Genomic DNA, 27,695 nt, shown 5'->3' with positions numbered 1-27,695 from the left:
GAGTTGATGTTCAGAAGTGGCCCAATCTTCATCAGCCTCCTCCTCGGTGAGTTTCTTCCCGTCGTCGGGAAATTCACAATTGGCACGAATGTGTCCTTTACGTCCACAACGCTCGCACGTTTTGGTCTTACCAGAGTCATAGAAGACGTCTTCTCTAAGAACACGGAAATGAGGTTCATGGGTTGCCAGACTCAACATGATCAAATCAGCATCCAATCCATAAATAACATGCGAAGTGTTGGGATCATGTGTAGGCATAGCGCGCTGCGAACGCACAAAGTTCATGATCTTGTGCTCGCCTTCACCGGGTACTGAAGCATCCGAAATGATGACTTTCATATCCTTCCACGATGGATCAGTAGTGAACTTATACGCACACCAATACTGGAGACTCTCGGCAAGCATGTGCATGAAGGGTGTGCCGGGGGTGATGGCGTTGGAGTCCCAGGTCTTTTCGACGACCTCTTCTATGCTATTGATGTCCTCGCCGCGACTGGCCTTTTGGGAGTTGAGCAACTTGACAAACTCAGCGCGTTCCTCGTCTTTCTCCTGAGCCTCCCTGGCAGAGCGGAAACGACGCGAACGCTGTTGGTTCATCTTGGCACGAGGCGCGACGCCATCGACTGCCATGTATAACAGCTTGCGAGGTCGGACCATGCCAACGACGCGATCAGTGTAGTCGAAGATGGCCATCATCATGTCAGCCTCTGTCTTGGGCGCGGGCTTATCTTCGGGATGCGAACACGGGTGAACAATTCCATTCATGTCGAGGTAGAGGTTGTCGAATTCCTCGCCGTTGGGGTTGGGCTTAGTACGGTCTACTGGGATAACCTGATCACCGACCTTCTTTGGCGTGTCTTCTGCGACCGTGGACACAATCTTGGGGTATTTCTGGCTGAGCCAGCGAAACATGGCGGGGACACCCATGGCTGCAGTTGGCGTGCGATGGCGCGCTGTTTACGGCTGCGGAGGGTATGAGATGATGCTGGTGATTCGAAGCGGTAGTAGAGCAGCACTGAAGAAGCGAGAGCGCGTACACTAGAACTAGAGAGTTTCTGATAGTATATTTGCGACACTATACAAAGTTGGGAGATGGCTTTCTCGACGCTACGTCGATGAGCGCAGACAAAGCGAAAAGGAAGCCTGGAGGCGAATAAATGAAACTGAGCGTCGCCTCGATTAGGCTGGCGCGATAGTCGACCAAAGGAATGGCGACTACTTGAGGTGTAGAGATATATCACGGCGCCCTGTGACCTGGTGCAGCGCAATGTGCAAGAGTGAGGTGAGGTTGGTGAGACGGAGAGAGAGCTTTGCGACAAGAAACGCGCTGGGAATCCGCGCCAAGACCGGGGAGCCGGGCTTCAGCCGACGTGTCGACCAGGGTCTGGGAGCCGCATTTTGTGAGAGACCACGATTCACCGTTGCAACATCTCCACACGGCAGTTGCCTATGAATTGCTTCTGAGAGTCTCACGTGAACCTGCATTCGCTCTTCCATCCGCCCACCACCCACCCACTGCACGTGAACTCGACTCCCCACTATGCAAGTGTAGCCAACGCCTTCCAAGATGCTCCGAGTACTCGAGGCCCAGGCGCCGCCCAAGCAGACGGCCACGGACACCATTAGTACGCTGAGCAGCCGACTTGCCAGTGCGACGCTCCTCGAAGACCGCCGGGCTGCCATTCTTGGCCTTCGAAGCTTTGCAAAAGAATACCCCGCCTCTGTTGCGTCGGGAGCTCTGCGTGGGCTCATTGCGTCTCTGACCAAAGATGGCGACGATGTCGACACGCTCAAGGTGGTGCTGGAGACACTGATTATGCTCTTCCACCCGGCTGAGAACAGTCCAGAAGCATCCGATGAGATTGCCCTGTGGCTGGCAGACGAGTTCACCCAGGTACGCGCCTTGCCCACACGCAACTGCTAGTGCTGAGCTTATGATAGAGGCAAGATAACATTACCCTACTCCTCGACCTGCTCGAAACCCCCAACTTCTACTCGCGCCTATACTCGCTGCAACTGATCCGCGCTATTGCCCTCGCACGACCAGAACGAACGCAAGAATGCATCCTCATAGCACCTCTGGGCACTTCGCGGCTGGTAGCAATGCTGGACGACCCCAGGGAGGCTGTCCGCAATGAAAGCCTCGTTGTGCTCACCGACCTCGCCCGATCCTCGTCCGATCTGCAGAAGCTTTTTGTCTTCGAGGATGCTTTCACGAAAATATTCAACATGATCCAGGCCGACGGTGGCCTCACCCAAGGCGCCATAGTCGTACAGGACTGTCTGAAGCTTCTCGCCAGTCTTGTACGTTTCAACGCATCGAACCAGACAAACTTTCGAGAGATGGGCAACGGCGCTAGGTTGGCGGCCCTATTGCCAGGTGCGAAGAAGCAAAAGAAGTCGCGTGCTGGTCCTGAGGAAGAGGACGACTGGGTCAGTCCACAGAGTGACAAGAATATATGGGGTCTGCTAGCAATCATGCGTATGTTTCTCGTCAAAGGGGCCGTAGGCACTCTACAGAACCAGGATGCTTTTCAGAAACACGGGCTCGTCCGACAACTGCTTAGCATCGCGTTTGACCCCGCAACAGCCATGCCTATCAAGATTGAAGCTCTGAATACTTGCGCCGACATGATCAGAGGAAACACTAGACTGCAAGAAGGCTTCGCTCAGGAGCAAGTACGCCCTATGGTAGAACCAGCTACAAATGGCGTGTCCTCTCCAAAGAGCGTTGCAACTGTGTATGTCATCGAGGCACTGCTAAATTTGGTTCTCACCCCTGCACCCAACGATATGTTCGATGTGCGCACTGCAGCTTGCGACTGCATCAAAGCCTATTTCTACAACCACATGCTAGTCCGAGAACACTTTCTCAACCGAGCAGTTGGTGGCCATGAAGAGGGTGACGAAACAGCAAATGCTTTATCTATTCTCATGGCGGGGCCGCAAGCCTCTCAGTCCAGTGACCCCTATACAACCTGGTTCGCAGCTACTATGATATTCCACCTCATCTTCGACGATCTCCAGGCAAAACACACATTGATGCAGGTCAAAGAAGGCGATGCAGAGAGTGGGGAGGAAGTCGTGACATGCATTCAGACATTAACCGCGAACTTGATCGCAAGCCTACAGCTCGGTGAGGATGAGCGGATATCCATCGCATATCTCATGCTTCTATCTGGATGGTTATTCGAAGACGCTGCTGCGGTGAATGATTTCCTTGGCGAGGCAAGCAGTTTGCAGAGTCTAGTGCAAGCCGCACTGACTCCCGGCGACGATAAAGTCGTTACTCGGGGTCTTTGCGCGGCTCTACTGGGCATCATCTATGAGTTCTCGACAAAAGACTCGCCAGTGCCGCGGCGCGACTTGCAACCTGTACTCATCTCAAAGCTCGGTCGTGAGAAGTACCTGAACGCCATCACAGAATTACGACACCATCCCCTTGTGCGCGACTTCGAAGTGTTACCTCGCAACGGCGGGGGAGGAGGGAGCCTACCCGAGGTCTTTCTAGAAGAAGGATTTGTAGACTTTCTGAAAGACAACTTCAGCAGGTTGTCTCGCGCAATTGACCGCAATCCGAACATCGAGCAACACCAGTCACATGATGGTGTTGATCGCGATGTCGTTGATGCATTGCGAGGACAAAGTGACGAGAAAGAACGAGCTATCCAGGAGCTGAAGTCACACCTTATGGCTTTAGAGCAAAAGCTCGACCAGGAACAAGCAGAACATCGGAAGACACAGCAATCGGCCAATGAACAGCATAACGCACTCAAGCGAATCAACGATAAGCTTCATGCGGAATACGCCAAGGAAGTCACGAACAAAGAGCGCGATCACAAGCAAGCAGTGTTGGAGCTAGAGAACAAGGGCAGTCTTCAGATCGTGGCACTAAATAACAGGCTGCAACAGGCGACGAAGGACAGAACAACCGCGGTCACTACCGTCAAGCAGGAGTACGATGAGAAGCTGCGCAACGCAAACAATCACCTTGCGGAACTCGAGCGTCGATTGAGCATCTCGGAGAAGACTCGCCAAGAGTCCCTCGAAATCATCCGCAACCTCGAGCAAACTCAACAAAAAGCACGAGACGACATCGCCACGATCACCGGAAAGCTGCATGACTCAGAAGCTCAGGCACAAGAGCAGGAAGCACAGATTCAATTGCTCGAAGAAGAGCGGGACACGCTTCACTCCACCATTGACAGACTACACTCTGAAAATCAGTCTGCTGTGGACAAGCTCAAAGCAGAGAACCAAGATCTGAAAACCAAGGCGCAAGATCAGATATGGAAAGCCAAAGAATCTGAGGAGAAGCTGAGAAAGTCCGAGGCTAGCGCTAGAGATGCCAAGGTCAAGGAGATCAAAGACTTGCATGACAAGTTGCGCAAGGCTCAGGAGAGCGAGCAGGAGAAGCAGACTGAGCTTGACGATTTGTTTGTGTTGCTCAGTGATATGGAGGAGAAGAGGAGCAAGGACAAGGTGAGCTCATTCCGTAATTGAGGTCTTGACAAAGTTCATCAGCTGACCGATAACAGAAACGGCTCAAGGAATTGGGAGAAGAGGTCTCGGATGCTGAAGACGACGATGAAGATGAGGATGCAGACGATGACGAGGATGACGAAGAGCAAGAAGAAGACGAGGAGGGCGAGGACGACGACGAAGAAGAAGAAGAAGAAGAAGAGGATGAAGACGAGGAAGACGAGGAGACGGAAGAGAAGGAGAGCGACAAAAAGTAGGATCATATTATCATGTCCTTCATGATCAATTCGTTTATCTACTGAGTTCATGTGTTGATCTGAAATATCACTTCATCTGATTATCTCAAGTGATTCGACTGTTCTTGCTTATGCATATCACCTGAGTATTCACATGCGCGCTCCACCTTGAAATATGTTTGGTGGCATCCGTCAGTCCCGTAGGCGCCCCACCAACATCCATGCAGGAACGGTGATGCAGATCTCGCATTCCCTGCTTACGCCGTACGTTCGACGTCAAGCTTACGTCTTGTTGCATGACCTTCAAGTACTCTGTATACACGTGTGTGACATGATCTTCTGTTTCAACGTTTGACGTTGACGTGTCGTTGGCCAGGTGCGACTACATCGCGGCTGCAGCTTCCGAAATTCTTGGAAGGTAGGTACACCAGATAGTCGCGATACCGCAACGTCTTCTTGCTAAGCCTTAGGCCTGCTTATTTCTAGTGCTTCCAAACTCACATCCTACGAATCGACAGAATCACCTTATAATCCTATCAACGAGCCCACAAAACATTACAACACTGCATCAACTTCACTAGATAGCCCAAACTCCACAGAAGAAAAAGACGTCCTCGAAGCAGAAAGAACTCAACCATAATGTCGTCTTTCACCCTCGACACCCCCCACGGCCTAATAAGCGTAACCGACACGGCCCTCAAAACATCCACCCCCACCCTCCTACTCCTGCACGGAAACTCCTCCTCGTCCAAAATATGGCGCCACATCTTCGACTCGCCCCACATCACGCAAAAGTACCGCGTCGTAGCATTCGACCTACCAGGTCACGGGGCTAGTTCCAACGCGCCGGACCCCGAGACAACGTATTGCATGCGAGGCTACGCAGAGCTAGCAGTACAAGTATTGCAGCATCTGAACATCGAGCGCGTGGTAATCGTCGGATGGAGTTTGGGCGGACATGTAGGTATTGAGATGGTGGGATTACTTTCTTCGTCTGCGGCTGGATATGATTCCGCGGTCGAAGTGTCATCGCCGTCTGAGCTTCCTCGGACCCAGAGCGCTGTGGAAGTGAGCGGATTGATGATCATCGGCACGCCGCCGGCGCGTGGAAAAGAAGAGATCGGTAGGGGTTTCAAGTTCCAGGACGCGCATCTGGGAGTCGCGGCGAAGGTGGACTGGACGGACGAGGAGGCGGGCGCGTTTGCGAGGGAGAGTGCGCCTCGGGGGAAAGAGGAGTTGTTTGAGCCGTGGATGGAAGTCGATGCGAAGCGCACTGATGGGCGGAGTCGCATGATGATGTGGAAGAGGTTTGCTGCGGAGCAGGGCGACGGTGAATATGGGCGGTCGGCTGATCAACGCAAGCTCATGGAAACGGAAGATGTGCTCACTGCAGTGGTGAATGGCGGAGAGGAACCGTATGTCAACTTGGAGTATCTTGAGGGGATCAAGTGGAAGAGGTTGTGGGGAGGTGAGTGTATGCGCTTAGAAGGCTTGGGTCACGCACCGTTCTGGGAATCACCAGAGTTGTTCGAGGGATTGCTATCCAAGTTCTTGGGGAATTGCGAGGGGCTGAAGAAGTAAAAGGTAGAGGACAGTGACGAACGAGATGATGAGGACAATTGGAGAGATGTAGAGACCTCCTGGGTTTCGGAGACGATAGATGCAGTCTATTTATAACCCTACAACCTTCGACTAGTCAATCAACCATTACTATCGAACCCACATGTGAAGCCAACCGTTCACAAGCTCTTCACCAGTCCCTCATGCCTAACGTCCCAACTCCCATCCTTCGGAAACCCCGGCGCATCACCCTCGAAGCCCTTCCACCCCATCACGCAATACGCAACCGCCAGCAAAAACCCCGCATTCCCCGGCATAAACGGCGGCGGCGTGCCCCCATCCCCGCCTCGAATCGCAAACCCCGCATCGTCAAACTTCCAATAATCAAACGCAGTGAGATGATAAATAGCCCGCTCGGGATTCCCAATCCGTGCACTATTTATAGCGAGGACAGGACGACCCCACCCGCGGATCTGAGCGTCACCCCAGATCTCCCACACTTTGTCTGCGGTGCGGCGCGCGACTTCGGGGTCCACGGCCGGCGTGTCGGGTAGTATGCCCTGTAGCATGATGAGGCTACGGGGGTCACTGGTGAGTTCGGGGTCCGACCACCAGGTGCTGTTTAGGCCGTCGTAGACGGCGTACAGACCGTTGATCTGAGGGGGAAGGGCGAGGTTGGAGGCAACGTGTTCCCACGCTGAGGGAATGGACTGGTTGAGTTTACGCTTCCAGTCTATGGCCGTGTCGAGGCCGTAGCGCCAGTATGCTAGCTTGGTGATGTTAGAGCGAAGTAATGGATAGAGGGTGGAGACGTACTTCGTAAGCTAGGTTTCGAGTGGAGTTGGGAGGAGTGTTTTCCGTTACGCCGTATGCTGGTGGTCCTAGGTCGTATTTACCTGTTGTTGCATTCAGTCCGGGGTAGGATGCCATGTAATCGGCGGTGGCAGTCACAACTTTGTCCCAGCGTTGCAGTGTCTCCCTGGTCGGGTTGGCTTGATATGCCAATTGGGCGAGATACCTGGGATATTAGAAATCTCCCTGAACTTCTTTTGGGAAGTTTCTTACATCGGATGGGGTTGCTGCCACATGAGAACGGCATTGACCGCGCCCGGTGAGCTGAAGCCGGTGTTGAGCTCTGTCATCTTCGGCCATCTGGCCCCCTTCCAGCCCATTGCACTAGCGCGAGCTAGAGATGAAGGCAGAAGCCTTTCGTAGATTCCTGGGAAGATGTTGTCGAAGTGTTCTTGCCTCCCCCATACCGCGAAATGCGCAGCGTGCCAAATGACCATCTCCATGTGGAACTTGCCTGACCAATGTCAGTTTCTACCCCATGAGAATATATGCTATGAACAAAACTTACCATACCACCCGTTATTCATAAGCCCACTCTCTTGCGGTATTTGTCCTTGGCCTGCACTGTTGACGCGTACATGGTACTGAGACGTTATGATACGTCGCTGGAGCTCAGTTGCATTGGGATTAGAAGAAGCAGTCAGGTCTACAAAGCCGCCTTGTTCCCAGTACTCGTTCCAAGCTCTAGAGTTCGTTTCCTGGATCTTCGCAGGAAAGCTCGCAACACGTTCATCCGGCGAGAACTCAGTGGTGAATTCTATTGCTGAGGAGTTGGAGGTCGAGCTGAGGGTGTATCTGTGTGAGGTGATTGCCGTTGAGTTTGCTGGCTCGTTCCTGGAAAGCTCTAACGGACTGTCGTGGGACCACCTGAGATTTGTAAAGTAGCTCAGTTCCTGCATGGTATGCTGGATGTGTGCAGAGGTATTATTTGTTCCATCCTGAACGAGCAAAGTAGTATGGTTTGTTGGAAAGTCATATACACCAGCGAAAACCTATGTTCAAGATTAAACAATCAGGAAGATCTGACTAGTAAGATGATGCACTGACCTCGTACTTGTATTTGGTAGAGTGAATCGGCGGGTATGGAAAGTCCATCTCGACTTGCAAATCACCACTCTTGACGAGGTCGGAATCAATTTTAAAAGCGACAGCATCAGTGTCGAAGTCACCCTGTGTCACAACGTGAACTTCCTTCCCATCAATCTTGAACGTTGATGTGATGGTCCCACTCCACAAATCCAATTTTTGGTTAGGATCAGTAATTGAGGACTGTTTGATCGTAGCGCCCTTGTATCGTAGCCCAATACGGCCAAGGTTGACGCGATTTGGATTCCCAATCAGCCATTGCGTTGCCTCCTTGAGTTTGGGGTCTGGAAATGGATAGAAGACTTCCCGGCCGTATGTATCGCGCGGCAACCCAATGTAGTCGGATATTAGTTCGCTATATTTGAGATTAGATGTTGAACTTCAACAATCACACGTTCTGTTCGTACCCGTTTGCTGGCAGTGAATCGTTATGCCACGCCCAACTTGACATGGTGTTGAAAGGCAAAAACGTCTACGGAAGAACTATCAGAGATGTGCTGGGGACCTAAAAACACATTGTAGTACCTGCATGCCTGTGTTATCGACATTGAAGGCGAAATTGCCATTGCCGACTTGGAGTGGTGTCGTCTCATTGTCAATGAGGTTCGTGCGGATGATGTTGAATTGCGAAACGACGTGTTGCCTTCCAACGTCAGAAATGAACTTGATGATACGGGCAAAGACTTGAGATACCTATCGATTTTCCCTTGCACTAGGTGGGGTGCTGTGAGTACACAATACGCACTTGCGAACGAGAGACGCATATTGACTATCTTACAACACTAAGACTGGGTCTAGTGTCGTATTTGGTCTTGATGTTCCTCGCGGTGTATGTAAAGAAGCTTTGTACTTCACACTAGGACAGCGTTTGCTCTCATAATTCGAGACACTCTATGGGGCACCCGTGTTCCGGGGTAAAAGTCACCGAAGGAACAACCCTGATGAGCTGATTCCCCGCGTATGCGATGCATGTCAATTCTTCCGGTTATAAATTTCGAGGTTCCGGAAATACTAATATTAAAGATTGACGAGATAGACAACCAAAACTTTTGAAATGAAAAGGATCTATGAATGTCATGGTGCAGAAGCGATCGATCACCTTTACGTGTTCAACAAATATTGCGATTGTCAGCTCTGAAGTACATATGCTGAAGGTGAACGCAGTCATTGGGTCTTGTTTAGTCGCACAAAAACAAAACGAAACACCTCGTACGTTGTGTCGTAGAAGCTTTATTTTCAACAGCAGTGGAATCAGCAGATGAGCAAAGAATTGGGGAAGGAAAATCGTTGTCGAATGCAGAACCCCAATGACATCACCGATCATAAGCGAGTCTGAGAGTCGGCTTCAGTATGCAAACTGTGATTTATTTTCATTGGCATATTCATCGGCAAGAAACTCTCTAGGTGCTGTCTGTTCTGGTTTCTACTTAGCAATCATCTCCTCTTCCTCCAACACGTCTGTAGTAAGAAGTTTGGCAAAGTTTCCTTGTTCCAAATACATCTCATATCTTCCGGCAAGTCCGGATCGTGGTAAAACGTGACTTTGCTGGTCATGCTCTGACTCGGTTGCTGCATGCTTTCTTATCTTAAACTACTCACTCTATGTCTTGCTCTTCTCGTTGGTTACGATTTAGATGATTATGTATAGTGAATGGCTGAGGATGTGACACCACGACAGTTCATCAGTCTATGAAACCTGGATACAATGTGCTTCATCAAACTACTACTTTTATCTCACATGTAAACTACAGAATTCACGCCGGGTTTTGCTCGCCCTTCCTGCCTTGAGAGAGACTAACTCCCACCGGGTACTTATCTTGGCTCAAGATCACGGTGACAGTAGAATCTGATGCAAAGATATTCCTTCATCGTGGACATTGTGCTGTTTAGGATAGTTCTAACGTGATCAACACTATCGAAGATTATCAGAGTCTTGTTAATTGGCTAGGTCTGTTGTTGTTTGCGAGATAAACTTGGTCTAATTCGGGCCGTTAGCCTCTGTTACGTTACTATTTATGTCGAGCCTCACATATACGATACTAGCCTATTTTCCAAGAGCCCGAATTCTATGGAATTGGTCTACTGCTGAAAACATACCCCCGAAAGAGGTCCGATGACGTCACACATCGCATTGACTCAATGAAGGGAAGATCGACGTACATACTTAAGATACCCCTCATTGACCCAATCGTACGGAATTTCATCAAGATCATTTCGCTCCGCGGACAAACGTTCAAATTAAAATGGCACCTCCACGCAAAGCTCTCATTGCCATCACATCGGCGCATGCCCCCCTGTATCCCGAGGGAAAGGAAACTGGTATGCTTCCCACAACCACCAATGCAAGATAAACTCTAACCAATATGCAGGATTGTTCATTACCGAAGCTCTCCACCCCTTCAACGTCTTCAAAGCCGCTGGATTCGATGTCGATCTCGTCTCAGAGACCGGCACATACCAGCCAGACTGGCTGAGCCAGCAGAAAGACTGGCTTCCGGAGGAAGACCGCAAAGTCTACGAAGACCACAGCAGCGAGTTCCGCACTAAGCTCGACAAACTCCTCAAACCATCTGATATCAGCTCGAAAGACTACGGTCTCTTCTTTGCTTCAGCTGGTCACGCATCTCTCATCGACTACCCTGAGGCTACGGGTCTGCAATCTCTCGCAGCTGACATCTATGCCAAAAACACCGGCATCTTGTCCGCCGTCTGCCATGGAGGAGCTATTTTCCCCGGTGTCCTGGACCCCGAGACCAAGAAGCCTATCATCTCCGGTAAGCGCGTGACTGGCTTCACCACTCGGGGTGAGGAGGAGGAAGGCGTACTTGACACAATCAAGAGCTGGAACAGACCCACTATCGAAGCTAGTGCAGCGGATGCTGGTGCACAGTATATTAGCCCACCAGGTCCTTGGGATAGCTTCGCAATCACGGATGGACGCGTCGTGACTGGAGCAAATCCTGCCAGTGCGCATAAGACGGCCGAGGAGGCGGTCAAGGCTTTCGATGCATTGTAAATAATTGAGCTTGATGAACATAGACGGTGGCAAATGTGAAGACACCAAAGGCTAGATCGATATCTTCTTCTACCATGATTCTGACGATAGTTGCAGTGAGATACAAGAGGGTATTTTTAGCTAAAACTGCAGTGTGGTCGTCAGACCCTGGGTTTTCATCTGGCCTGTTCCAGCCACCTATGCCTAAATCTTAAATGATAAGCTATGAACCTGCATGGTGAAATACGACATACTTTCCATCACAAGAGATCTCACTGCCATCTGAATGCGTCGCCAGGTAGTAAGAAATTTGCGTCCTCGAAAGTGATAACTCGATCCATATCCAAAAAGTGCGAGTTGGTGAATGCGTCTGAAAGGTTGAGCAGTGATTGATCCTGCACATTTGGGACATTGTTTATCATCCCGTTGCTTGCCTGAAATTGGTGATCCGACAGGTCGGGTATACGAACGGTATCAGGGCCTGGAGATACAGCTGATGAATACGGCGTCGCATATGACAAAGGTATCCCGTTGGGCGACACATACTGAGCGCTATGAACCTGGGCTTGATGCTGTGAATGCCGAGGTGATGAATCCATTGCCCTTGTGTACGGTGCGGTGCTGGAAGGGGTTCTCCTCAGATTGGGCGCACATCGAGGGCTGTTGAAACTTTTCTGGCGCGCATGAGTTGCAGGGAAGTGTGGTGGTTTAGTAAAGCTCCCAGAGCGCTGATGTGGCGTACGGATCTGTGTTGGACTGAACTGCTCGTTGGACCTACGTGATGTGCATGAGTGATCGTAGAAGTCGAATCTGAAATGGGAATTCCGTTGACCTTCTTCGTGAAGACACTCAAGATGGCGTGCGTAGACTCCTGCTTGATTAGTCTCTGATCCTTGAGCTGGCTTATCAGGGCTCCGAATTTTCCCACTCCATCGAGCTGACATTTCCCATAGGTCTTTAGTGAGGCGATGAAATTCGGGACGAAGTGTTTGCTGAGAGGCTTGGTGCTCGTATAGCAAGGCTTTTGCGGCAACAAATGTGCAGAATGAAAACTGCACGTTAACAAATGGGATTGATGTATGTGCAAGAAACTTATCGACGATGTTCGACGTCTCGATAGCTGCAAGCTCGCAGGTCTGAGCACTACATTCCTTTGGTAAAGCAACTATGTTGTTCCAGTTTGATGGAGGATGAGCTATAGGATGATGGAGTAATATCATGGACGTATTGTGGGTAAGATGAGCCAGTGTCAGGTTTGGATCCATGTCTACGATGGTTCGGTCCAAGGAAATGTTGGAGTCCTTCCATCGAGGCGGCAGGAATAGCTTCCAATGTACGAGCCTTAGGTCCAACTCCTTGAAGCGGGTCAGCCAACTAATGGCATGCTCCTTATCATGCCAATTCATTTGTTGTTGCAGGAAAAATGTCGTCACTTGGCTCAGAGATTCCGTTGCCTCAACACAATACGCAAATGCTCCCAACTTGGAGGCATCGATGTAGCTGTTAGCCGAGTTAGGGCTTGACCCTGACGGTTGTTCAACAGATGTATCGTCTTCGTTGTATTGCGTAGGTACATGTGCCAGAGATCGTCCAATTCTAGCGGCTGCCTTGTCCCAGATACCAAAATACGGCGTAGTAACAGGTTCTTCACGGGTGAAGTAGCCCCCATCTGCTGGCAGTCTTCTATGAACATCATCAGATGTAAGACTGGTGTTCCAGCCAGTGGATACCGAGCAGAATCGGTCAAGTAGGAAGATGATCCAGAACAACCGCCGACGCTCTTCAAGCTCTGTCCAGTCTTCAGAGGGCTGTACCAAACGTACAGGCTTCATGAGCGCACCGGAACTTGATGCTGAGGGCTCAATAGTGAGTTGGAGGTAGTCGATGGTTCTGGTCAGCGATCCAATAATCGGCCATGCTTTCTCGGGGTGGCCGTCGTTGAGCTACTCTTGTCAGCCAAGCCTAGAGGTGACAAACAGCGAATCTCCCGACTTACATGATCGAAGACAAGAAATATCAATGCTTGTAGACTCTCCACGGACACGCTTTTCATTGCCTGTGTTTCCACAATCAGGCGGGAAAGCCTAGTCTGTTGCCGAATCTGATCGTCGTCTAGAAATAAGGCACCAGGGTCCATATGTCGCAACGACACAGTGACCAAGGCGTGTAGGAAAAGAGTTAATCCTGGATGATGAAATCCTTCGCGAACGCGCGTTTGTAACCTTTGCTTGTGGATATAGGGAATCCAGTGGTGGAAAGAGCCACAATAAAAGTCAACAACCTTCAGCAGAAGGGAGTGAGGTGGTAAATGTTGCGCAGTGTCGATATCGTCGGTTTCATACAGCCAGCTGTCCATGAGCGAATGGTCGAACTTGCGTTTTAAAACATTAGATGTAGATTTATTATGTGCTTCATCCGCAGAGTCTTTTCTTATCGTGTCGTTTCTTTGGTGATTGTGGGAAGAAGCTTCAACATGGGGAGTTGTATGGTCGATCTGGACTGCGACTTCCCCAGCCGTGGCAATGTCAACGGGGAAGGTACTGCGACCGATTTGGTTCTCATCACTGAATTGTGAGCGAATATTTCCAGCATCGTCCAAAAGTATTCGCTCCAAGAATGCTGCCAAGATTAACTTCGATCACTAGTATGGTGGTGGCTGGTATTTACATACGCGACGCGTCAACGCGTCAACGGCCCCAGGTTTCAGCCCTGGCTTCTGTTTGGCCGTGTACACACACGCCGTTACTATACTTTACATCAGAAAGTACAGCACAAATATCGATCATCATACTCACAAAGTCTCAGACAATGCGAGCACGTAGGCGCTTCTCTCGAGCAGCGCAGTTTCCGCTTCTTGCAAGATGCGCAGGCTGGACCCTCCTCGCCGGTGCTGACAGGACCATCAACATCGCCTGCGAGACTTCCATTGCTCACGGAAAGATTTGACCAACCAGCCGACATCACATTCTCGAGGCGTTGGTGACGAAGAATTGTGGAGGAATGTGGAGCTGCAAGCGCGGGCAGCGGAGTATTTCACGAAACCCCCAGAGTTCGTAAAACCCCGCAGCAACTCGGATCGACCAACCGTCTTGGAAGATCTTCCGTCTCCATCAATGAAACTATGCGGTTTTTGCGGAGAATTGTTGACAGCAATGCCCCATCGAGGGCGGCGGATGCACTTCCAAAAAGGTGGCTTGAGTGGTGATAGCATGTGGGATGTCATTTATTACACGGCAATATCAATTGGCGCGTTCAATATGATCAGATCTAATGCATTTTCTCTGAAACGCATGAAAGAGAATACAGTAGTCTGCGGGCCTTCATATTTTCAAGATACTAAAAACACGAGAAGTTCTTAATTGCGAGATTTCAGGCCAACCAAAAAACATCAACATCTAGTCTTATCACACATCAACGACTCTGCGTTGGAACTCTCATCTGAACGACGGTTGCCCCTCAACCTTACTCCAAGAGCAACCGAAAAAATGCCCCCTCTACAAGGCTTCTCCAACAACTCCTTCCTCACCCACCAAGACCTAAAAATATCCTGCATCGCCCTCCTCCGCGCCCTAAAACTCTATCAATCCCCCTACGGCGCGCGCATAAAGCTCCCCCTATCCACCGGAACCCACTTCGACGACATCGCCGCCCAGCTCGAAGGCTACGCCCGCGCACTATGGGCCATAGGCACGCTCTTGCACTCCAACACCGCCACGCCAGACGAGCAAAAAGAGCTCCTGGAACCCTACGCCCGCGGCCTAGCAAGCGGGACAAATCCCCAGCACCCGGAGTACTGGGGCCCCGTCGTAGAGCGCGACCAGCGCATGGTGGAGATGGAGATCATTTCGTATGCGCTGCTCGCCGCGCCGGAGTTCATGTTCCATGCACAGACTGAGTGTGCAAAGAGGGATATAACGGTGTGGCTGCAGACAATCAATGGCAAGGACTTTCCGGCTACGAATTGGTTGTGGTTCCGAGTTATGACGAATCTGGCGCTTGTTAGGGTGTGTGGCGTGCCGTATGCAGATGTTCGAGGGGCGATGGAACAGGATCTGGAGATGTTGGAGGGATTCTATCTAGGTGAGGGGTGGGCCAGTGATGGGGTTTGGGGCGATGAGGGGAGGCAGGCGGATTATTATTCGGGGAGCTTTGCTATACAGTTCTCACAGTTGGTATACGCCAAGATGGCGCAAGACTTGGATCCAGAGCGGTGCGAGAGGTTTCGGAATAGGGCGAGGAAGTTTGCTGTGTCGTTTTGGCGGTACTTTGATGCAAGTGGTGAGATTTCACAGCATTCTTCTTCCCAGGAGTCCGTTACTGATGGGGCATCCCAGGTGCGGCAATACCGTTTGGACGCAGTCTCACGTACCGTTTTGCATTCGCGGGCTTCTGGTCAGCCGTGGCCTTTGCTGACGTGCAACTCCCCGCGCCCCTGAACGACTGGGGCGTCGTCAAGGGCCTTTTGCTGCGGCACTTCCGTTGGTGGAGCAGCAAGCACGACATATTCAACAGCGACGGCACTCTGACAATCGGCTTCACCTATCCCAACATGTACATGAGCGAAGACTACAACTCACCGCAATCCCCCTACTGGGCCCTAAAATCCTACTTGGCACTCGGCCTCCCAGCCACGCACCCCTTCTGGACCGCCGAGGAAAAACCCCTCCCCCAGACGAAACACGACCTCGCTGTTCCCGTCAAACCTCCAATGCACATCCTCTGCAACACAGGAAACCACCATTTCCTCCTCTCGGCGGGCCAATTCTGCCCCTGGCCGCTCAAAGCAACAGAGGCCAAGTACGGCAAATACGCCTACTCATCACACTTCGGCTTCAGCGTGCCCACAGGGCCGTTGATCCAGCAAAGCGCCCCCGACAGCACACTTGCACTAAGCAAAGACGGCGGAGACACATGGCGCGTGCCGTGGAAGGCGCGGAGCCCCCAATTCGGAGAAGCGCACCTCTGGCGCGAAGGCAAAGTCATAGAATCCATACCAACGCTCTCGTGTACATGGACGCCCTGGGTCGACGCAGATATATCCGTCCACACCCTCCTCGTCGCACCCTGCACCCGCTGGCCAAACCACTACGTCCGCGTCCACACCATCACAAACCACGGGTCAAGCCCCGTCCCCATAAAAGCCGTGCAAGGCGGTTTCGCAATCCAAGCGCGCAGCGCAACACGTGGCGAAGCCCTGCCCGCATATGAAACCCCGCAAAGCCTCACCGCGAAAGATGTCCCTGAGGGCACACTGCAAACCCGCGACGGAGTCCTCGTCTGTTCAGACGCAGGCTCAAGCGGTATCCGCTCCCTTTCTACATTTAGGTCAGCTGCTGCGGGTGTAACCCCCGAGGAGATCAAGATACAGCCACACATCCTCAAACCAGATGCAAATACAAACCTCATCCACCAGCGGACACTGATTCCCACGCTGAATCTCCATGTAACAGTGTCCAGCAGTAGCAGCGAGGTGAGCTTTGCGTGTGCCGTGTTTGGCCTGGGCAGGACGTCAGAGAGTGAGACGCGGTATGCAGCCCTGGATATTGCGGAGCTGTGGAATGATATACCGGTCATTGCTGCGTCGGCATGGGAACCGGAGGGGGAGTGCATTGTTATCGAGTAATTGGAATGAACAGATTCATCTCATTTTCGTCGACTCACCATCATTATCTAGCTCTGTATGACGTCGGTTAGGATCACCTTCATCACAGCAAGCGGAAAGAGAAAGAGCATGATTGTAAAACTAAAATGAGATTCATTCTAAAGTGGACAGCGTCCGAGATAAACAAGCAAGATTTGCGTCCATGTACCCATTCATAAAAGGACTCTCAACCAACATGTCCTTGATCTGCAATCGAGATTTCCCAGGCTCAGATGGTTTGCCGTCAAGTGATTGATATGAAAATACTACATCAAGCAACGTGCTTCAAATGTGCACATAGCCGATGAAATGATACAAAAGGGGCTAGTTTCGTTATCCATCTGGTATAAGTCGATATTTTTGGTTTGCCAATGGATAAAAGTGACAAAGACTGCGCAGCACCAGCCAGCTGGAGTCGAGGATATCCAGAACGCCAGCACCTGCAAGATTGAAAAAACATCGGGAAAATCGAGAAACATGCTCTGAGATTGGCCGTCGCAAGGGCGGTGCGAGGTATCGCAACCGTATCTGTGATTTGGCGTTTACCTCTTCCTGACGCAGAAGAAGATACCGGTACGACCGAGGAACCAACAGCAACCGGCGAAACGGATAATGGCAAGAAGGGCCGTAGACCATAGGAGAGCCTGGAAGAAACGCGTGGTACGCTCGGAGGCTGAAGTCTGTGATGTGTTAGCAGGTGTTCTCACAGTATATAGTAGAGTAGGCTTACCGAAATGGTGAACGAGTTCAGATCTTTTGTGGTAACACCAATCGAAAGAAGAGCGTTCGACCCAATCCACAACGTGCAAAGATGAGTACGGAAGGACTTGTAGGAATCCTCAAGTGACTTCTCGTTCTTCTCAACCGGAGCTACGTAAGGAGCCAAAGCACGCTTGACGGTGGCCTCGAATTGGCTGTCGATATCGGCTTGTGGCAGATCTGGCTCTTCAATGACCGTGTGTTTACCGTTCGCATCCTTCTGCGTAGTAGCCGATGGAAGCGCTTCAGCCTTGTCAGATCCCTTGGTACCCCAAGACACATCATGCCAGTTGGAGAAGGCGTAGACGTTGAGGATGTTGACATAGGATGACATGACCAGGAGGTACTGAGGGAACGAAGTAAACATGTGCCACGGGTCGAGGTACATGAACGAAGCCACAAAGTACAGACCATACGTAGCCGAGAGAGCGATGATGATGATACCCACACCGTCTGAAGCGAAGAATGAACTGGCAAACGCAGACGGGGATGAGGTATCGAGTTTCTGTGATGTGGGTGAAACGAAGGCCTGAATAACCAAATAAATGGATAGGACAACGATGTAAAACTGGATGAAGCCAAAGACGAAGAAGGAGGTCAAGTAAGACCATTGCGAACCCTTTGGCCTGTTACCGAAAGCGAGAATGAACTGCAGGACCAGAGTGGCCAGATAGATGTATTGAAGGACGGTGTTGAAGATGGGAGTGACGGTGTTTCCAAAAGGCCAGGCTCTGTAATCGGGTTGTTCGGGCTTTTCGGAACCGACGAGATTCATGATGACGGCAGTGGTAAGCCAAAAGGAAGCCAGAGAGAACCAGGAGAGAATCGTGTTGAACCAAGTGTAAAGCATCTGAATGTGGAGGAAGAACATGCGGACGATATTGTGACCACTCTTGTACATGCGGCCGAAGTGCAAGAGCGAGTAGATACCGGCAGCGAACGAACCGTTGAGCCAACGACGACGTTGACCGATGAATTCAGCAACACCCTCGGGTACATCAGTCTCGCCCTTGGAGGCCTTCACGTATGTAAGATGCCATTTGGAGCCAGCTTTGGCGACGAGTTCGAAACAGAGAATACGATCTTCAGCCAAAAACATGTTCTTCTTGAAAATGTTCATACCCTCAATACCCTTCTTTCCGAGGATCTTGGCAAGCGTGTGGTCACCGTGGAAGTACTGCTCAAGCGGCCTGCCCATGATAGCGCGGTAACGATAGGCAGAGAAAGCACCAGGCAACACAGAGACGTATCCGAACGACGACTCTAGAGGCTTGTCGAGAATGTTACTGATTTTGTACTCGAAATTTTGTGCGGCAATGAGCGGGTTGAGCAGATTTTTCCAACCTTTACCGAGCATAGCATGAATCTCACCGCAGGCACCGCCCAAATCCTTGTCGTTGTAGAAAGCCTCCCAGAGCGCAAGAAGGGATTTCGGGCCGGGCTTGGTTCCGGCATCGAGCAGAATGCAAACTTCAGGGTTCAGGATGCGGCCAATGGCAGTGAAGAGCCATCTGTGTGAGTTAATCTTCTTGGTGTTCTTCTGCTTCAGGCAGAACATCATCTGGACGGGGGGAAGCGTGCTGGCGCTGTCGTCATGCGGGCGGATCAGCTGCTGGTTGGGGGTAACGGAAAGTTGGGTTGTGTATTCGAACTGCATGCTGTCAGGAGCTGTCCCGGTAGATTAGATGGTCGATGTGCTTACAATGTGGGCAACCGTCTCTTTGCCGTCAATGTCCTTCTTCATGACACCGTCCTGGTAGATACCGATAGTGGCAAGCAAGTCGAGAGTGCCCTTGTCACAGGGGTCGATACCATCGAAGACCAAGCAGACGACAATCTTCTGCCAGGCAGGACCGCCCTTGTTCCAGAACTCGGACTTCTTGAGGTTGACAATGTCGCGGATGTTCTGCATGACACCGTGCAGTGTGCGGGCCGTGAGAACCTTGTCTTCGTTGTAGTATGTGACGGCAATGAGTAGCTCCGTGTGGCGGTTGTACATAGCTGGGCGCAGATTGTAGCCGTTCTTGAGTGTGAAGTCGTTGGGGTCGCATGTTGCGGCCGTGTCTAGCAGTCGTCAGCGTCGCATTCGCGAGAACATCACAAATCGGGTCACTCACAGCGCATGTGCGTAAACTCCTCACTGCCGCTCTCGAGGTCGTTGCGGTACTTTGCCTGGATGGCGTTCTGGATGGCGCTGGGCACGGGGTAATCCGCACTGAGGACGGAGCCCTGCACAAGCTTAACCTTACGCGTCAGGCCACGCTTCAGGCCGCCTGCAGCGCCGCCGCCGGGCTGCTGTCGCTGGCGCCAGGCCTCTGTCGAGCTGGTCTCGCTGCGCTGGTATGGCGATGGCGCCCGTTGTGGTGCGCCAAAGTCAGCCGCCGCGTCGTAGCCGCCCGTGGCCGAGTAGACATCCGAGCCATCGTGGCCCTGTGGCGGGTAGTTGGTCTGCCTGTCGCTCGCGTATGTCTCTGTTAGACTGTATGTCGAGTGGGGGCGGGCGGCATCGGGGTTGCCGTAGAAGGGGTCCTGGGCGGTGCCTGCGGCATTCTCGTGGAGCAGCGAGCGGGCGACCTCATCTTCGTGCTCGCGGTCATACTGGAGGCTTAGTCAGCATGCAGTCGATACAGGAGGTCGAGGGCAGAGGTGGAGGGTACGCACGCCCGTGTGAGGGTCTCCGTAGTTCTGGTTGTTGTACGCCATGACGTGCAGCGGTCGGCGAGCTGGCACTAGAGATGGCGATGATCAATAAGGGCGTGGTCGATGGTGGGTGGAGGAATGCAGAGGACAAGCGCACAGCTGGGGTGGCCGCTTGATAAAGGTGAGGGAGAAAGTCGTCCAGGGCTGAAAGCTGAAGGAGACGGCGGCGCTAAGCCACTTGGGAAAATCGGGGAAGGTGCGCTAAACGGCTGAAACGCTACAGCAATCCTGGTTGGCTGGTGAAGTGGTTTCGCAATGCCTGTGGACAGTCCTGCGTCAATACATGTATTTGCCCACACCACCTTGCACTGGATACTGATCGTCGGCTTGGGGGCACTCTTTGTACACGGCCAAGGACCGCGTGGCCACTCTGCCTTTTCAACGTCGTCTTCGACAGTTGTGGCGCAAGACTAGCAGACCCTGACCAGGCCTAATTTTAGACACACACCTTAATCACTTCTACACCGTACGCTTATGCTCAGCCTCACCCATGCACATACTCAGCAGTCGTTCGGGTGTGCCGCAGTCCAGGTATTCCCCAGGACTTTCTGTGTGCTCACCGCTGCATGGTAGACACATCAGCTTCAACACGTCTGCATCTTTGCGGCGGAATTGTATTTGGTCCGTCAAGCTAGGCGTCGCACTGGCTGGCAACGTCAGCAAGCTTGCCGACCATACCAATCCAGTACTGGCAGACCGAGATCCTAGCGCAGATCGATCTCCTGTCGTGAGCACGTCTCTCATCTCATAATAGAGAATACCAGGTGGTAGACTAAGTCATCGTCAAAAGCCATGGTTGCTGTGTGTTCGGCTGACGATCTCAGCCGTACAAGGCGTCTGCGGGCACAGCATGCATTGTTACACCAAAATCTCACCACGCAACGGTACCTTGACAGGGATCAGCCACATACCACCGAGTGAGCGCTGCTTTGATTGAGGGCACCTGCGCCCCAATGATTCATGAATGAGCCATTAATCAGATGCCAAATAGTTGTGTTTATCACGAGAGTGAATGAATGAACCGATGCGTCTAAATCTAAGTAACCGACAAACGCCTGAACACCTCTAGATCTGGTGTCGTTATGTTGTCTGACGTGAGCAATCAATGTAAAGTGGGGCCCTGATGATGGGCTGTTCCTGGATCCTCTTGTTGCTGTAGGCGACCATGATCCTGGCCGCCTCGCAGCTTCAGTCTCACAACATGAAAGTCCATCTGCGGCGAGACAGAGGATAGATGCAGTGTTGAGAAGTAGGTACTTGGGTGCACATCTTCGATAGCGAGATGCCATCTCCTGTTGAGATGACGTTGTGCTGCAGGGAGGAACGCGCTTTCCCAAACGCACGTCACCCAACAACATCCACATTGCACCAAATTTCAAAACTACTGATCTTGACTTCACGATCATCTCGCGAGATATCGCAGACGTTCACCATCGCCGCCGTACCTACTCTAATCGTGCGCTAGCTGTCACGGCTGTCATATTAGCCACACACTGCTCAACCGTCAGACAGCCCCTGCCCGGACCGTACCAAATCCTAGACAGTTCCAGCCACAGCCCTATACTTCCATTTAGGCGTTCACCCTATCAAACTGATCCAGCTATTTCCATGGCCTCAGCAGCGCTTCCCAAAAGCTTACCAAGATCTAAGACAAAAGTATCGGCACCAACCACAGCCTCAACAGCCTCAGATAATGCGGCATTACACTTACACAAGGAGCTCGAGCTCGAGCCCCAGGACACCGAGAATCTAGACTTTGTTCATCCAGATCATGTTGTCCCGCCGCGAATGTACAGCGGAATAGAAAACCTTATCGTCGTCTGCTGCCACGCCATCTTCCACCCAGATGTTGAATCCCCTTCCTTCCCACTCAACAGCCCCTACGACGAGAAGAACTGGCACCTTGCACCATTCCAGAAATCGAACGCGGAAACAGGAAAACCAGGCGAGCACGAGACGTTCATTCAGCACGTGCAAGCCGGACTTGATGCGCTGCTCGTTGGGGTGGATGCAGAAACGCCAATCAAGAGCCTTCTTGTGCTGAGCGGTGGTGCGACCAAGCCATCTCTCACGCCTCTGAGCGAAGCACGCTCATACTACCACGCAGCGCTAGCACGGGAGCTTGCCCAGGGATATCTGGGCGGGGGTCGTGCGCACCAGGCGTTCCGGAAGGGCTGGATACTGCTCGAGGAACACGCTACAGATTCCTTTCAAAATTTGTTATTCAGCATTCTCCTCTTCAGAAGGACGACAGGAGTATATCCAAAGCGTATTCGTGTCATTACGCATGCATTCAAGGCGGAACGCTTTCTGGAACTACACGCACCTGCGATCCGATGGCCAAAGGATCGGGTGCTGGTTCAAGGTATCGATCCGGTTATGTCGAGTGCAGAGCTCGAGACTACGTTACGTGGTGAGCGAGAGTACGGATGTGCGCCGTGGAAACAGGATCCTTTAGGCACGGGAGGGCTTCTGAATAGCAAGAGGAGGGAACGTGGATGGGATGGGGGTGTCATGGAAGAGCTGACACAGGACTTGGAAAAGAGCGTTATAGAGCTGGTCCGAGGCACAGTCCCCAATACCTTGCCTTGGGAACAATTGGCGGCGAAACTCCCAGAGGATACAAATTCTTCGTCCTGAAGTAGTTGTACTAATCGATTTATACATATTCTATAAACTTCCAAACCTCGTTTCTATTGCGGCCGTCCACAAAGTACCACGTCCTCTCCCAACGGCATCCAATTGACATCCTTTAGTCTCCCCGCTGGCAGACTTCTTCCCAGCCCCTGCCTCTGCTCAGGACAAACTTGCACACCCCCTCTCCCCAACCATGTCGGCGCAATCGTCAGAATAACAGAATCCACCAACTCCAGATTATCTGCAGAAAGCAGATCGTTAATGACCACCCCACCACCTTCGATCATCACGCCCTGGATACCTTCACGAGACAACAACTGAAGCATTCCACGCCATTCCATGCGCGCCGATAAGGAAGCTTCCACGCCTCCGAACGAATCCCCATATCTCAGAAACTTCCCGCCTACACTCTCCAAAAGACTCCTCTTCTGTTCGCCAACGTCCGTCTTAGTGATTATCCAGGGTGCTTTCCCCTTCCCTTCTCTAGCAAGTTTCACAACCTTACTCTCCGCCGAAATCTCCCATCGCCCTTTCGGATCCAAGACGATCGGTCTTGGTTGTCCATAAAGCCCCTCCCCGCCATAACCTCCAACGCCCTCGATCCGGCAGTTTAGCGATGGGTTGTCGGCTATGGCGGTCCCGACACCGATCAGGATGGCGTCGTGCTTGGAACGCAGGTAGTGCGTCATGGCTTTTGACTCTGGGCCCGATAGCGCTGTTTGGACGCCGGGAGCGAGGGCGAGCTGGCTGTCGAGAGAAGTGGCGAAGGTGAGAGTTACATGGGGTTTGGATGAAACTGAAGACGTAGACGTGATCGAGGGGGAGGGCAAGTACGAGTCTAGTTGCTGACGCTGAGAAGCGGGGAAATACAAAGCTTCTCGTGGTGCTGCCATAACAGGAACTTTGATCAATATCGACTTATGAGACGCGATCAGATGGTAGGAATTTCCTTTGATTCCAGGCGATGAACTCGAGGTCAAGATCCCTTCTTAATGCTGAGGCTTCAGAAGAGCTGTGCTGGATTTGAAAGACAAGGTTGAGATGCTTTTGATGTGCCTTTCGAACTTGCTGATTTCAATGGATGGTTACTATTCAGATTCTGGATTCCTACTTCTCAAAATCATAAATCGACCTCAAGAACTGTTCACTTCACATCACTGCAAGTAAAGTGTTTGACATGCTAACTGATCAACGTGATGTGGCGTAGACGTGGCGCGTTGACCCCACGTTCGCCGACCCTGGTTTGGGTGCCCGACAATCTACGTAGCGGTAGCCTGCTCAGCTGTTTACCCTACCTCTATATCTCTTCGTCGTCTTCTCTTTGGTATTTTCTCTGCGCGAGGCTCACAGTTTCTGTTCTGCTTGTACTTGCTGCTACGCTTGGGTTCACCAAGCCCACATCTCACCGCCGTCGTCTCCGCCGTCCACGTCTTGCCGCCGTTTGCCCCACGCTTCCCTCACTCGCGCGCGACATTGCGCGACCACCTCTCATCATACGCGATCTTCACCTCCACAGCCTTCAATAGAGGATACCTCACACACTACCGCCAAGATGATGAAAATATGGTCTATGGTACGTCTTAGTGTACTTGAGCGCATACAGACGCGGCTAGCAAGAGAGTCAGAATGCTAACACCGGCTCCAGAAGAAGCAGCAGCAGCAAGATGAAGCTGCTGCAGCCGCAACAAGCAAGAAGAAGAAGGTCACACCCGCCCAGCTGCGCGCTCAAAAAGGTATATTCTCCTACCTGGTCCCCCTCTTCACGTATACAAACATACTCACCCGTAGTCCCCAGATCTCGAAGAGCTCTCCCTCGGCACGACAATGAAGACACACTTCCCCAACCCAGACGATATCCTCAACTTCAAGCTCACCATCGACCCTGACGAGGGCATGTACAAGGGTGGCCGTTTCGAGTTCGACTTCAAGATCAACCAGAACTTTCCCCACGACCCGCCGAAAGTAAAGTGCACGCAGAAGATATATCACCCCAACATCGATCTCGAGGGGAACGTATGTTTGAACATCCTCCGAGAGGATTGGAAGCCGGTGCTGAATCTGAATGCGGTGGTGGTGGGGTTGCAGGTATGTGCACATCGTGAGGATAGGGAATGAAACGGACATGAGCTGACAAACAATAGTTTCTCTTCCTCGAGCCAAACGCGTCGGACCCACTCAACAAGGAGGCAGCCGAGGACCTGAAGGCAAACCGCGAGGGCTTCAAGCGCAATGTGCGCGCATCGCTTGGGGGAGGACAGGTCAAGGGACAGATATTCGACCGCGTGCTCAAATGAGCACGTGTAGCTACGAGTCGACGACACACTCTGAACTTACAGCCCTCGATGGCTGGGCATCTCTCCCGAGACTACGACGATCCCACGACGCTCCACGCAATAACAATCACGGGAAGACGCGGCAGAAGACAAGCACAAGTAGTATGAGGGGCGCTCATGTGCGCGCATAGAGCGTCTGAGGTATGGCGTATTGGGAGCGCGGCGTCAGTGTACAGGTTGTTTTCCTTGCTTCTTGACGTTCTTTCTTGTGAGGTGAATAAGTATTCGCGTGGCTGCATAATGAATGCCCGCTATCAAAGCTCTGTCTGTGAATTTTGCTGTGACGTTGTTCCATGTGAGTTTGTTGTATTCAATTTGTAGGTGTGAACGGGTTGGATGATATTGATTATGGGTAGGCTCTTCCACAACAATATGACAAGTATTGTGTGTGAGAGATAGTGGATATATGGGTCTGGATAGTTACAGCATGGTTAACATCATGATAATCATAGATAAGCATGAAGCGCGTTGAGGTTATTGAGCCCTACTTTAAAGATTTCTGCTCTACTACCATTGGAGCACTTGCAGTGTTCGAGATTGCTTTTTCCACTCATCCTCGTATTCTGCAGTGGAGCGGTGAAACTTATTGATCACAATCGGCCCATGTATGATGACTCTCAGCAGTTCACTTTGCCGCACCTGTCAATCAACTGTGGGACGTCAGACGATGATGTCTGTGTCTGTCTGACGGCTTCGGAGAGGCAGAATTCTCCCCGGCCCATAAAATTCGCAATCAAGCAATACCATTGGCTGATGACTTGGAATTGAACAGTGCTGAGGTGATCTGGACGCGGGCCGATCTCGGCTGCAAGAGTGGCAGGGAAGCTCGGACATGGTTCAAAATTCCCCAGACAAAGCAGACGACAGCCATAAAGCCTCGTCATCCCCAGCTCCTCAATTTTGAACCCAAGATACCCATTCACACATTCACAATGGCTTCCCGACCTGCTGCCCGTGCTCTCCGCCAGTCCGCCAGGCAATTGGCTGTCGCTCCTGCCCAGAAGCGCACCTTTGTCTCGGCTTTGAACGCTGTCCGCGCTGGTGTGGCCGCTGCCCCCAAGGCGGCTGTCACGTCCCAGTTCCAGCAGACCCGCGGTATCAAGACGATTGACTTCGCCGGTACCAAGGAGACCGTCTACGGTAGGAATTGACTGTGTGGTGTTGTGGTTGAGCTGCGGCTAACGAAGCACACAGAGCGTGCTGACTGGCCAAGAGAAAAGCTTTTGGTGAGTCAAGTCTGCCACAATGGCATAAAAATCAATCTCAATGGGGTCGTCTGCTAACAATCGAGCAGGAATACTTCAAGGATGACACTCTCGCCCTCATCGGCTACGGGTCTCAGGGTCACGGCCAAGGTCTCAACCTCCGTGACAACGGCCTCAACGTCATTGTCGGTGTCCGAAAGGGCGGTGCCTCGTGGAAGGAGGCTGAGGAAGATGGCTGGGTCCCCGGCAAGAACCTCTTCGACATTGACGAGGCTATTGGCAAGTCGACCATTGTCATGAACCTGCTCTCAGATGCCGCTCAGTCTGAGACATGGCCCGCCATCAAGCCCCAGCTCAAGGGCAAGGTAAGGACATTCGATCAACATCTGTGGAAGACACTGCTGATGACTGCAGACTCTCTACTTCTCCCACGGTTTCTCACCCGTCTTCAAGGACCTCACCAAGGTCGAGGTCCCCACCGACATCGACGTCATCCTCGTCGCCCCCAAGGGCTCCGGCCGCACTGTCCGCTCCCTCTTCCGTGAGGGCCGTGGTATCAACTCCTCCGTCGCCGTCTTCCAGGACGTCACCGGCAAGGCCAAGGAGAAGGCCGTCGCCCTCGGTGTTGCCGTCGGTTCCGGATACCTGTACGAGACCACCTTCGAGAAGGAGGTCTACTCCGACCTGTACGGCGAGCGTGGCTGCCTGATGGGCGGTATCCACGGCATGTTCCTCGCCCAGTACGAGGTTCTCCGTGAGCGCGGCCACAGCCCATCTGAGGCTTTCAACGAGACCGTCGAGGAGGCTACCCAGTCCCTCTACCCCTTGATCGGCGCCAACGGCATGGACTACATGTACGCTGCCTGCTCGACCACCGCCCGTCGTGGTGCCATTGACTGGAGCAAACGCTTCAAGGATGCCCTCAAGCCCGTCTTCGACGACCTTTACACTTCCGTCAAGGACGGCAGCGAGACCAAGCGCTCGCTCGAGTACAACTCGCAGCCCGACTACCGTGAGAAGTACAATGCGGAGCTCAAGGAGATTGACGACCTTGAGATCTGGCGCGCCGGAAAGGCTGTTCGCTCCCTCCGCCCCGAGAACACCAAGTAAACGTGTTCTCTGAGCAAGTGTTGGAATGACAGCAACGAAGTAGATGAAAATGTGTAGATATGTATGTCTTGTTAGTATTGGCGTCGGAATCATGACTGC

General features: G+C 52.0%; 11 protein-coding genes across 11 annotated transcripts; 7 read left to right on the top strand and 4 right to left on the bottom strand.

The window, feature by feature from the left end:
- Nucleotides 1-1,567: 1,567 nt before the first annotated feature.
- P153DRAFT_338621 (uncharacterized protein) lies at nucleotides 1,568-4,739 on the top strand (the record flags this gene model as incomplete). Its single annotated transcript, XM_033665797.1, has 3 exons — nucleotides 1,568-1,869; nucleotides 1,944-4,482; nucleotides 4,539-4,739. The coding sequence occupies 3 exons, from the start codon at nucleotides 1,568-1,570 to the stop codon at nucleotides 4,737-4,739; spliced, it is 3,042 nt and encodes a 1,013-aa protein (XP_033525010.1).
- Nucleotides 4,740-5,045: 306 nt separating this feature from the next.
- P153DRAFT_338619 (alpha/beta-hydrolase) lies at nucleotides 5,046-6,299 on the top strand (the record flags this gene model as incomplete). The annotated part of the gene is made up of 3 exons (XM_033665796.1): nucleotides 5,046-5,136; nucleotides 5,189-5,735; nucleotides 5,775-6,299. The coding sequence occupies exons 2-3, from the start codon at nucleotides 5,358-5,360 to the stop codon at nucleotides 6,297-6,299; spliced, it is 903 nt and encodes a 300-aa protein (XP_033525009.1). The 5' UTR covers nucleotides 5,046-5,136; nucleotides 5,189-5,357.
- A 158-nt stretch (nucleotides 6,300-6,457) lies between these two features.
- Nucleotides 6,458-8,980, bottom strand: P153DRAFT_422478 (uncharacterized protein; the record flags this gene model as incomplete). The annotated part of the gene is made up of 8 exons (XM_033672371.1): nucleotides 6,458-7,048; nucleotides 7,095-7,296; nucleotides 7,344-7,584; nucleotides 7,639-8,122; nucleotides 8,178-8,571; nucleotides 8,624-8,688; nucleotides 8,742-8,879; nucleotides 8,951-8,980. 8 exons carry the CDS (start codon nucleotides 8,978-8,980, stop codon nucleotides 6,458-6,460), a joined length of 2,145 nt encoding a protein of 714 aa, XP_033525008.1.
- A 1,295-nt stretch (nucleotides 8,981-10,275) lies between these two features.
- Nucleotides 10,276-11,552, top strand: P153DRAFT_314716 (class I glutamine amidotransferase-like protein). Its single transcript, XM_033664928.1, has 2 exons — nucleotides 10,276-10,535; nucleotides 10,586-11,552. Exons 1-2 carry the CDS (start codon nucleotides 10,460-10,462, stop codon nucleotides 11,230-11,232), a joined length of 723 nt encoding a protein of 240 aa, XP_033525007.1. The 5' UTR covers nucleotides 10,276-10,459; the 3' UTR covers nucleotides 11,233-11,552.
- Nucleotides 11,484-14,349, bottom strand: P153DRAFT_338612 (uncharacterized protein; the record flags this gene model as incomplete). The annotated part of the gene is made up of 4 exons (XM_033665795.1): nucleotides 14,007-14,349; nucleotides 13,879-13,956; nucleotides 13,208-13,830; nucleotides 11,484-13,154 (listed from the first exon to the last, which is right to left on the bottom strand). Exons 1-4 carry the CDS (start codon nucleotides 14,170-14,172, stop codon nucleotides 11,484-11,486), a joined length of 2,538 nt encoding a protein of 845 aa, XP_033525006.1. The 5' UTR covers nucleotides 14,173-14,349.
- Nucleotides 14,350-14,586: 237 nt separating this feature from the next.
- On the top strand, nucleotides 14,587-16,834 carry P153DRAFT_338609 (uncharacterized protein; the record flags this gene model as incomplete). Its single annotated transcript, XM_033665794.1, has 2 exons — nucleotides 14,587-15,489; nucleotides 15,546-16,834. Exons 1-2 carry the CDS (start codon nucleotides 14,697-14,699, stop codon nucleotides 16,832-16,834), a joined length of 2,082 nt encoding a protein of 693 aa, XP_033525005.1. The 5' UTR covers nucleotides 14,587-14,696.
- A 100-nt stretch (nucleotides 16,835-16,934) lies between these two features.
- On the bottom strand, nucleotides 16,935-20,654 carry P153DRAFT_366179 (glycosyltransferase family 2 protein). The gene is made up of 5 exons (XM_033667992.1): nucleotides 20,273-20,654; nucleotides 19,729-20,209; nucleotides 19,314-19,675; nucleotides 17,583-19,262; nucleotides 16,935-17,532 (listed from the first exon to the last, which is right to left on the bottom strand). Exons 1-5 carry the CDS (start codon nucleotides 20,312-20,314, stop codon nucleotides 17,395-17,397), a joined length of 2,703 nt encoding a protein of 900 aa, XP_033525004.1. The 5' UTR covers nucleotides 20,315-20,654; the 3' UTR covers nucleotides 16,935-17,394.
- Nucleotides 20,655-21,919: 1,265 nt separating this feature from the next.
- P153DRAFT_375322 (uncharacterized protein) lies at nucleotides 21,920-22,951 on the top strand (the record flags this gene model as incomplete). Its single annotated transcript, XM_033669579.1, has 1 exon — nucleotides 21,920-22,951. One exon carries the CDS (start codon nucleotides 21,920-21,922, stop codon nucleotides 22,949-22,951), a length of 1,032 nt encoding a protein of 343 aa, XP_033525003.1.
- Nucleotides 22,952-22,962: 11 nt separating this feature from the next.
- P153DRAFT_366178 (5-amino-6-uracil reductase-like protein) lies at nucleotides 22,963-24,102 on the bottom strand. Its single transcript, XM_033667991.1, has one exon. The coding sequence runs from the start codon at nucleotides 23,839-23,841 to the stop codon at nucleotides 23,005-23,007; it is 837 nt and encodes a 278-aa protein (XP_033525002.1). The 5' UTR covers nucleotides 23,842-24,102; the 3' UTR covers nucleotides 22,963-23,004.
- Nucleotides 24,103-24,273: 171 nt separating this feature from the next.
- Nucleotides 24,274-25,547, top strand: P153DRAFT_366177 (uncharacterized protein). The gene is made up of 4 exons (XM_033667990.1): nucleotides 24,274-24,521; nucleotides 24,594-24,681; nucleotides 24,744-25,033; nucleotides 25,090-25,547. The coding sequence occupies exons 1-4, from the start codon at nucleotides 24,501-24,503 to the stop codon at nucleotides 25,240-25,242; spliced, it is 552 nt and encodes a 183-aa protein (XP_033525001.1). The 5' UTR covers nucleotides 24,274-24,500; the 3' UTR covers nucleotides 25,243-25,547.
- Nucleotides 25,548-26,213: 666 nt separating this feature from the next.
- Nucleotides 26,214-27,596, top strand: P153DRAFT_384872 (ketol-acid reductoisomerase mitochondrial precursor; the record flags this gene model as incomplete). Its single annotated transcript, XM_033670382.1, has 4 exons — nucleotides 26,214-26,421; nucleotides 26,476-26,507; nucleotides 26,576-26,851; nucleotides 26,901-27,596. 4 exons carry the CDS (start codon nucleotides 26,214-26,216, stop codon nucleotides 27,594-27,596), a joined length of 1,212 nt encoding a protein of 403 aa, XP_033525000.1.
- Between the last annotated feature and the right edge of the window lie 99 nt (nucleotides 27,597-27,695).

Source organism: Dothidotthia symphoricarpi, assembly GCF_010015815.1.
Source record: "Dothidotthia symphoricarpi CBS 119687 unplaced genomic scaffold P153scaffold_8, whole genome shotgun sequence".
NCBI classification, from domain to species: Eukaryota; Fungi; Ascomycota; class Dothideomycetes; order Pleosporales; family Dothidotthiaceae; genus Dothidotthia; species Dothidotthia symphoricarpi.
This window is presented reverse-complemented; position numbering and strand designations above follow the sequence as displayed.

Bases quoted from the DNA above. Each gene is read 5' to 3' on its own strand.
- P153DRAFT_314716 (XM_033664928.1), top strand. From the start codon at position 10,460: ATGGCACCTCCACGCAAAGCTCTCATTGCCATCACATCGGCGCATGCC. The intron at 10,536-10,585 runs GTATGCTTCCCA...ACCAATATGCAG, and splicing joins TCCCGAGGGAAAGGAAACTG to GATTGTTCATTACCGAAGCT.
- P153DRAFT_366179 (XM_033667992.1), bottom strand. From the start codon at position 20,314: ATGGCGTACAACAACCAGAACTACGGAGACCCTCACACGGGC. The intron at 19,676-19,728 runs GTGAGTGACCCG...GACGACTGCTAG, and splicing joins GGAGTTTACGCACATGCGCT to ACACGGCCGCAACATGCGAC. The intron at 19,263-19,313 runs GTAAGCACATCG...GACAGCATGCAG, and splicing joins AAGAGACGGTTGCCCACATT to TTCGAATACACAACCCAACT.
- P153DRAFT_366177 (XM_033667990.1), top strand. From the start codon at position 24,501: ATGATGAAAATATGGTCTATG. The intron at 24,682-24,743 runs GTATATTCTCCT...CGTAGTCCCCAG, and splicing joins CCAGCTGCGCGCTCAAAAAG to ATCTCGAAGAGCTCTCCCTC. The intron at 25,034-25,089 runs GTATGTGCACAT...GACAAACAATAG, and splicing joins CGGTGGTGGTGGGGTTGCAG to TTTCTCTTCCTCGAGCCAAA.
- P153DRAFT_366178 (XM_033667991.1), bottom strand. From the start codon at position 23,841: ATGGCAGCACCACGAGAAGCTTTGTATTTCCCCGCTTCTCAGCGTCAG.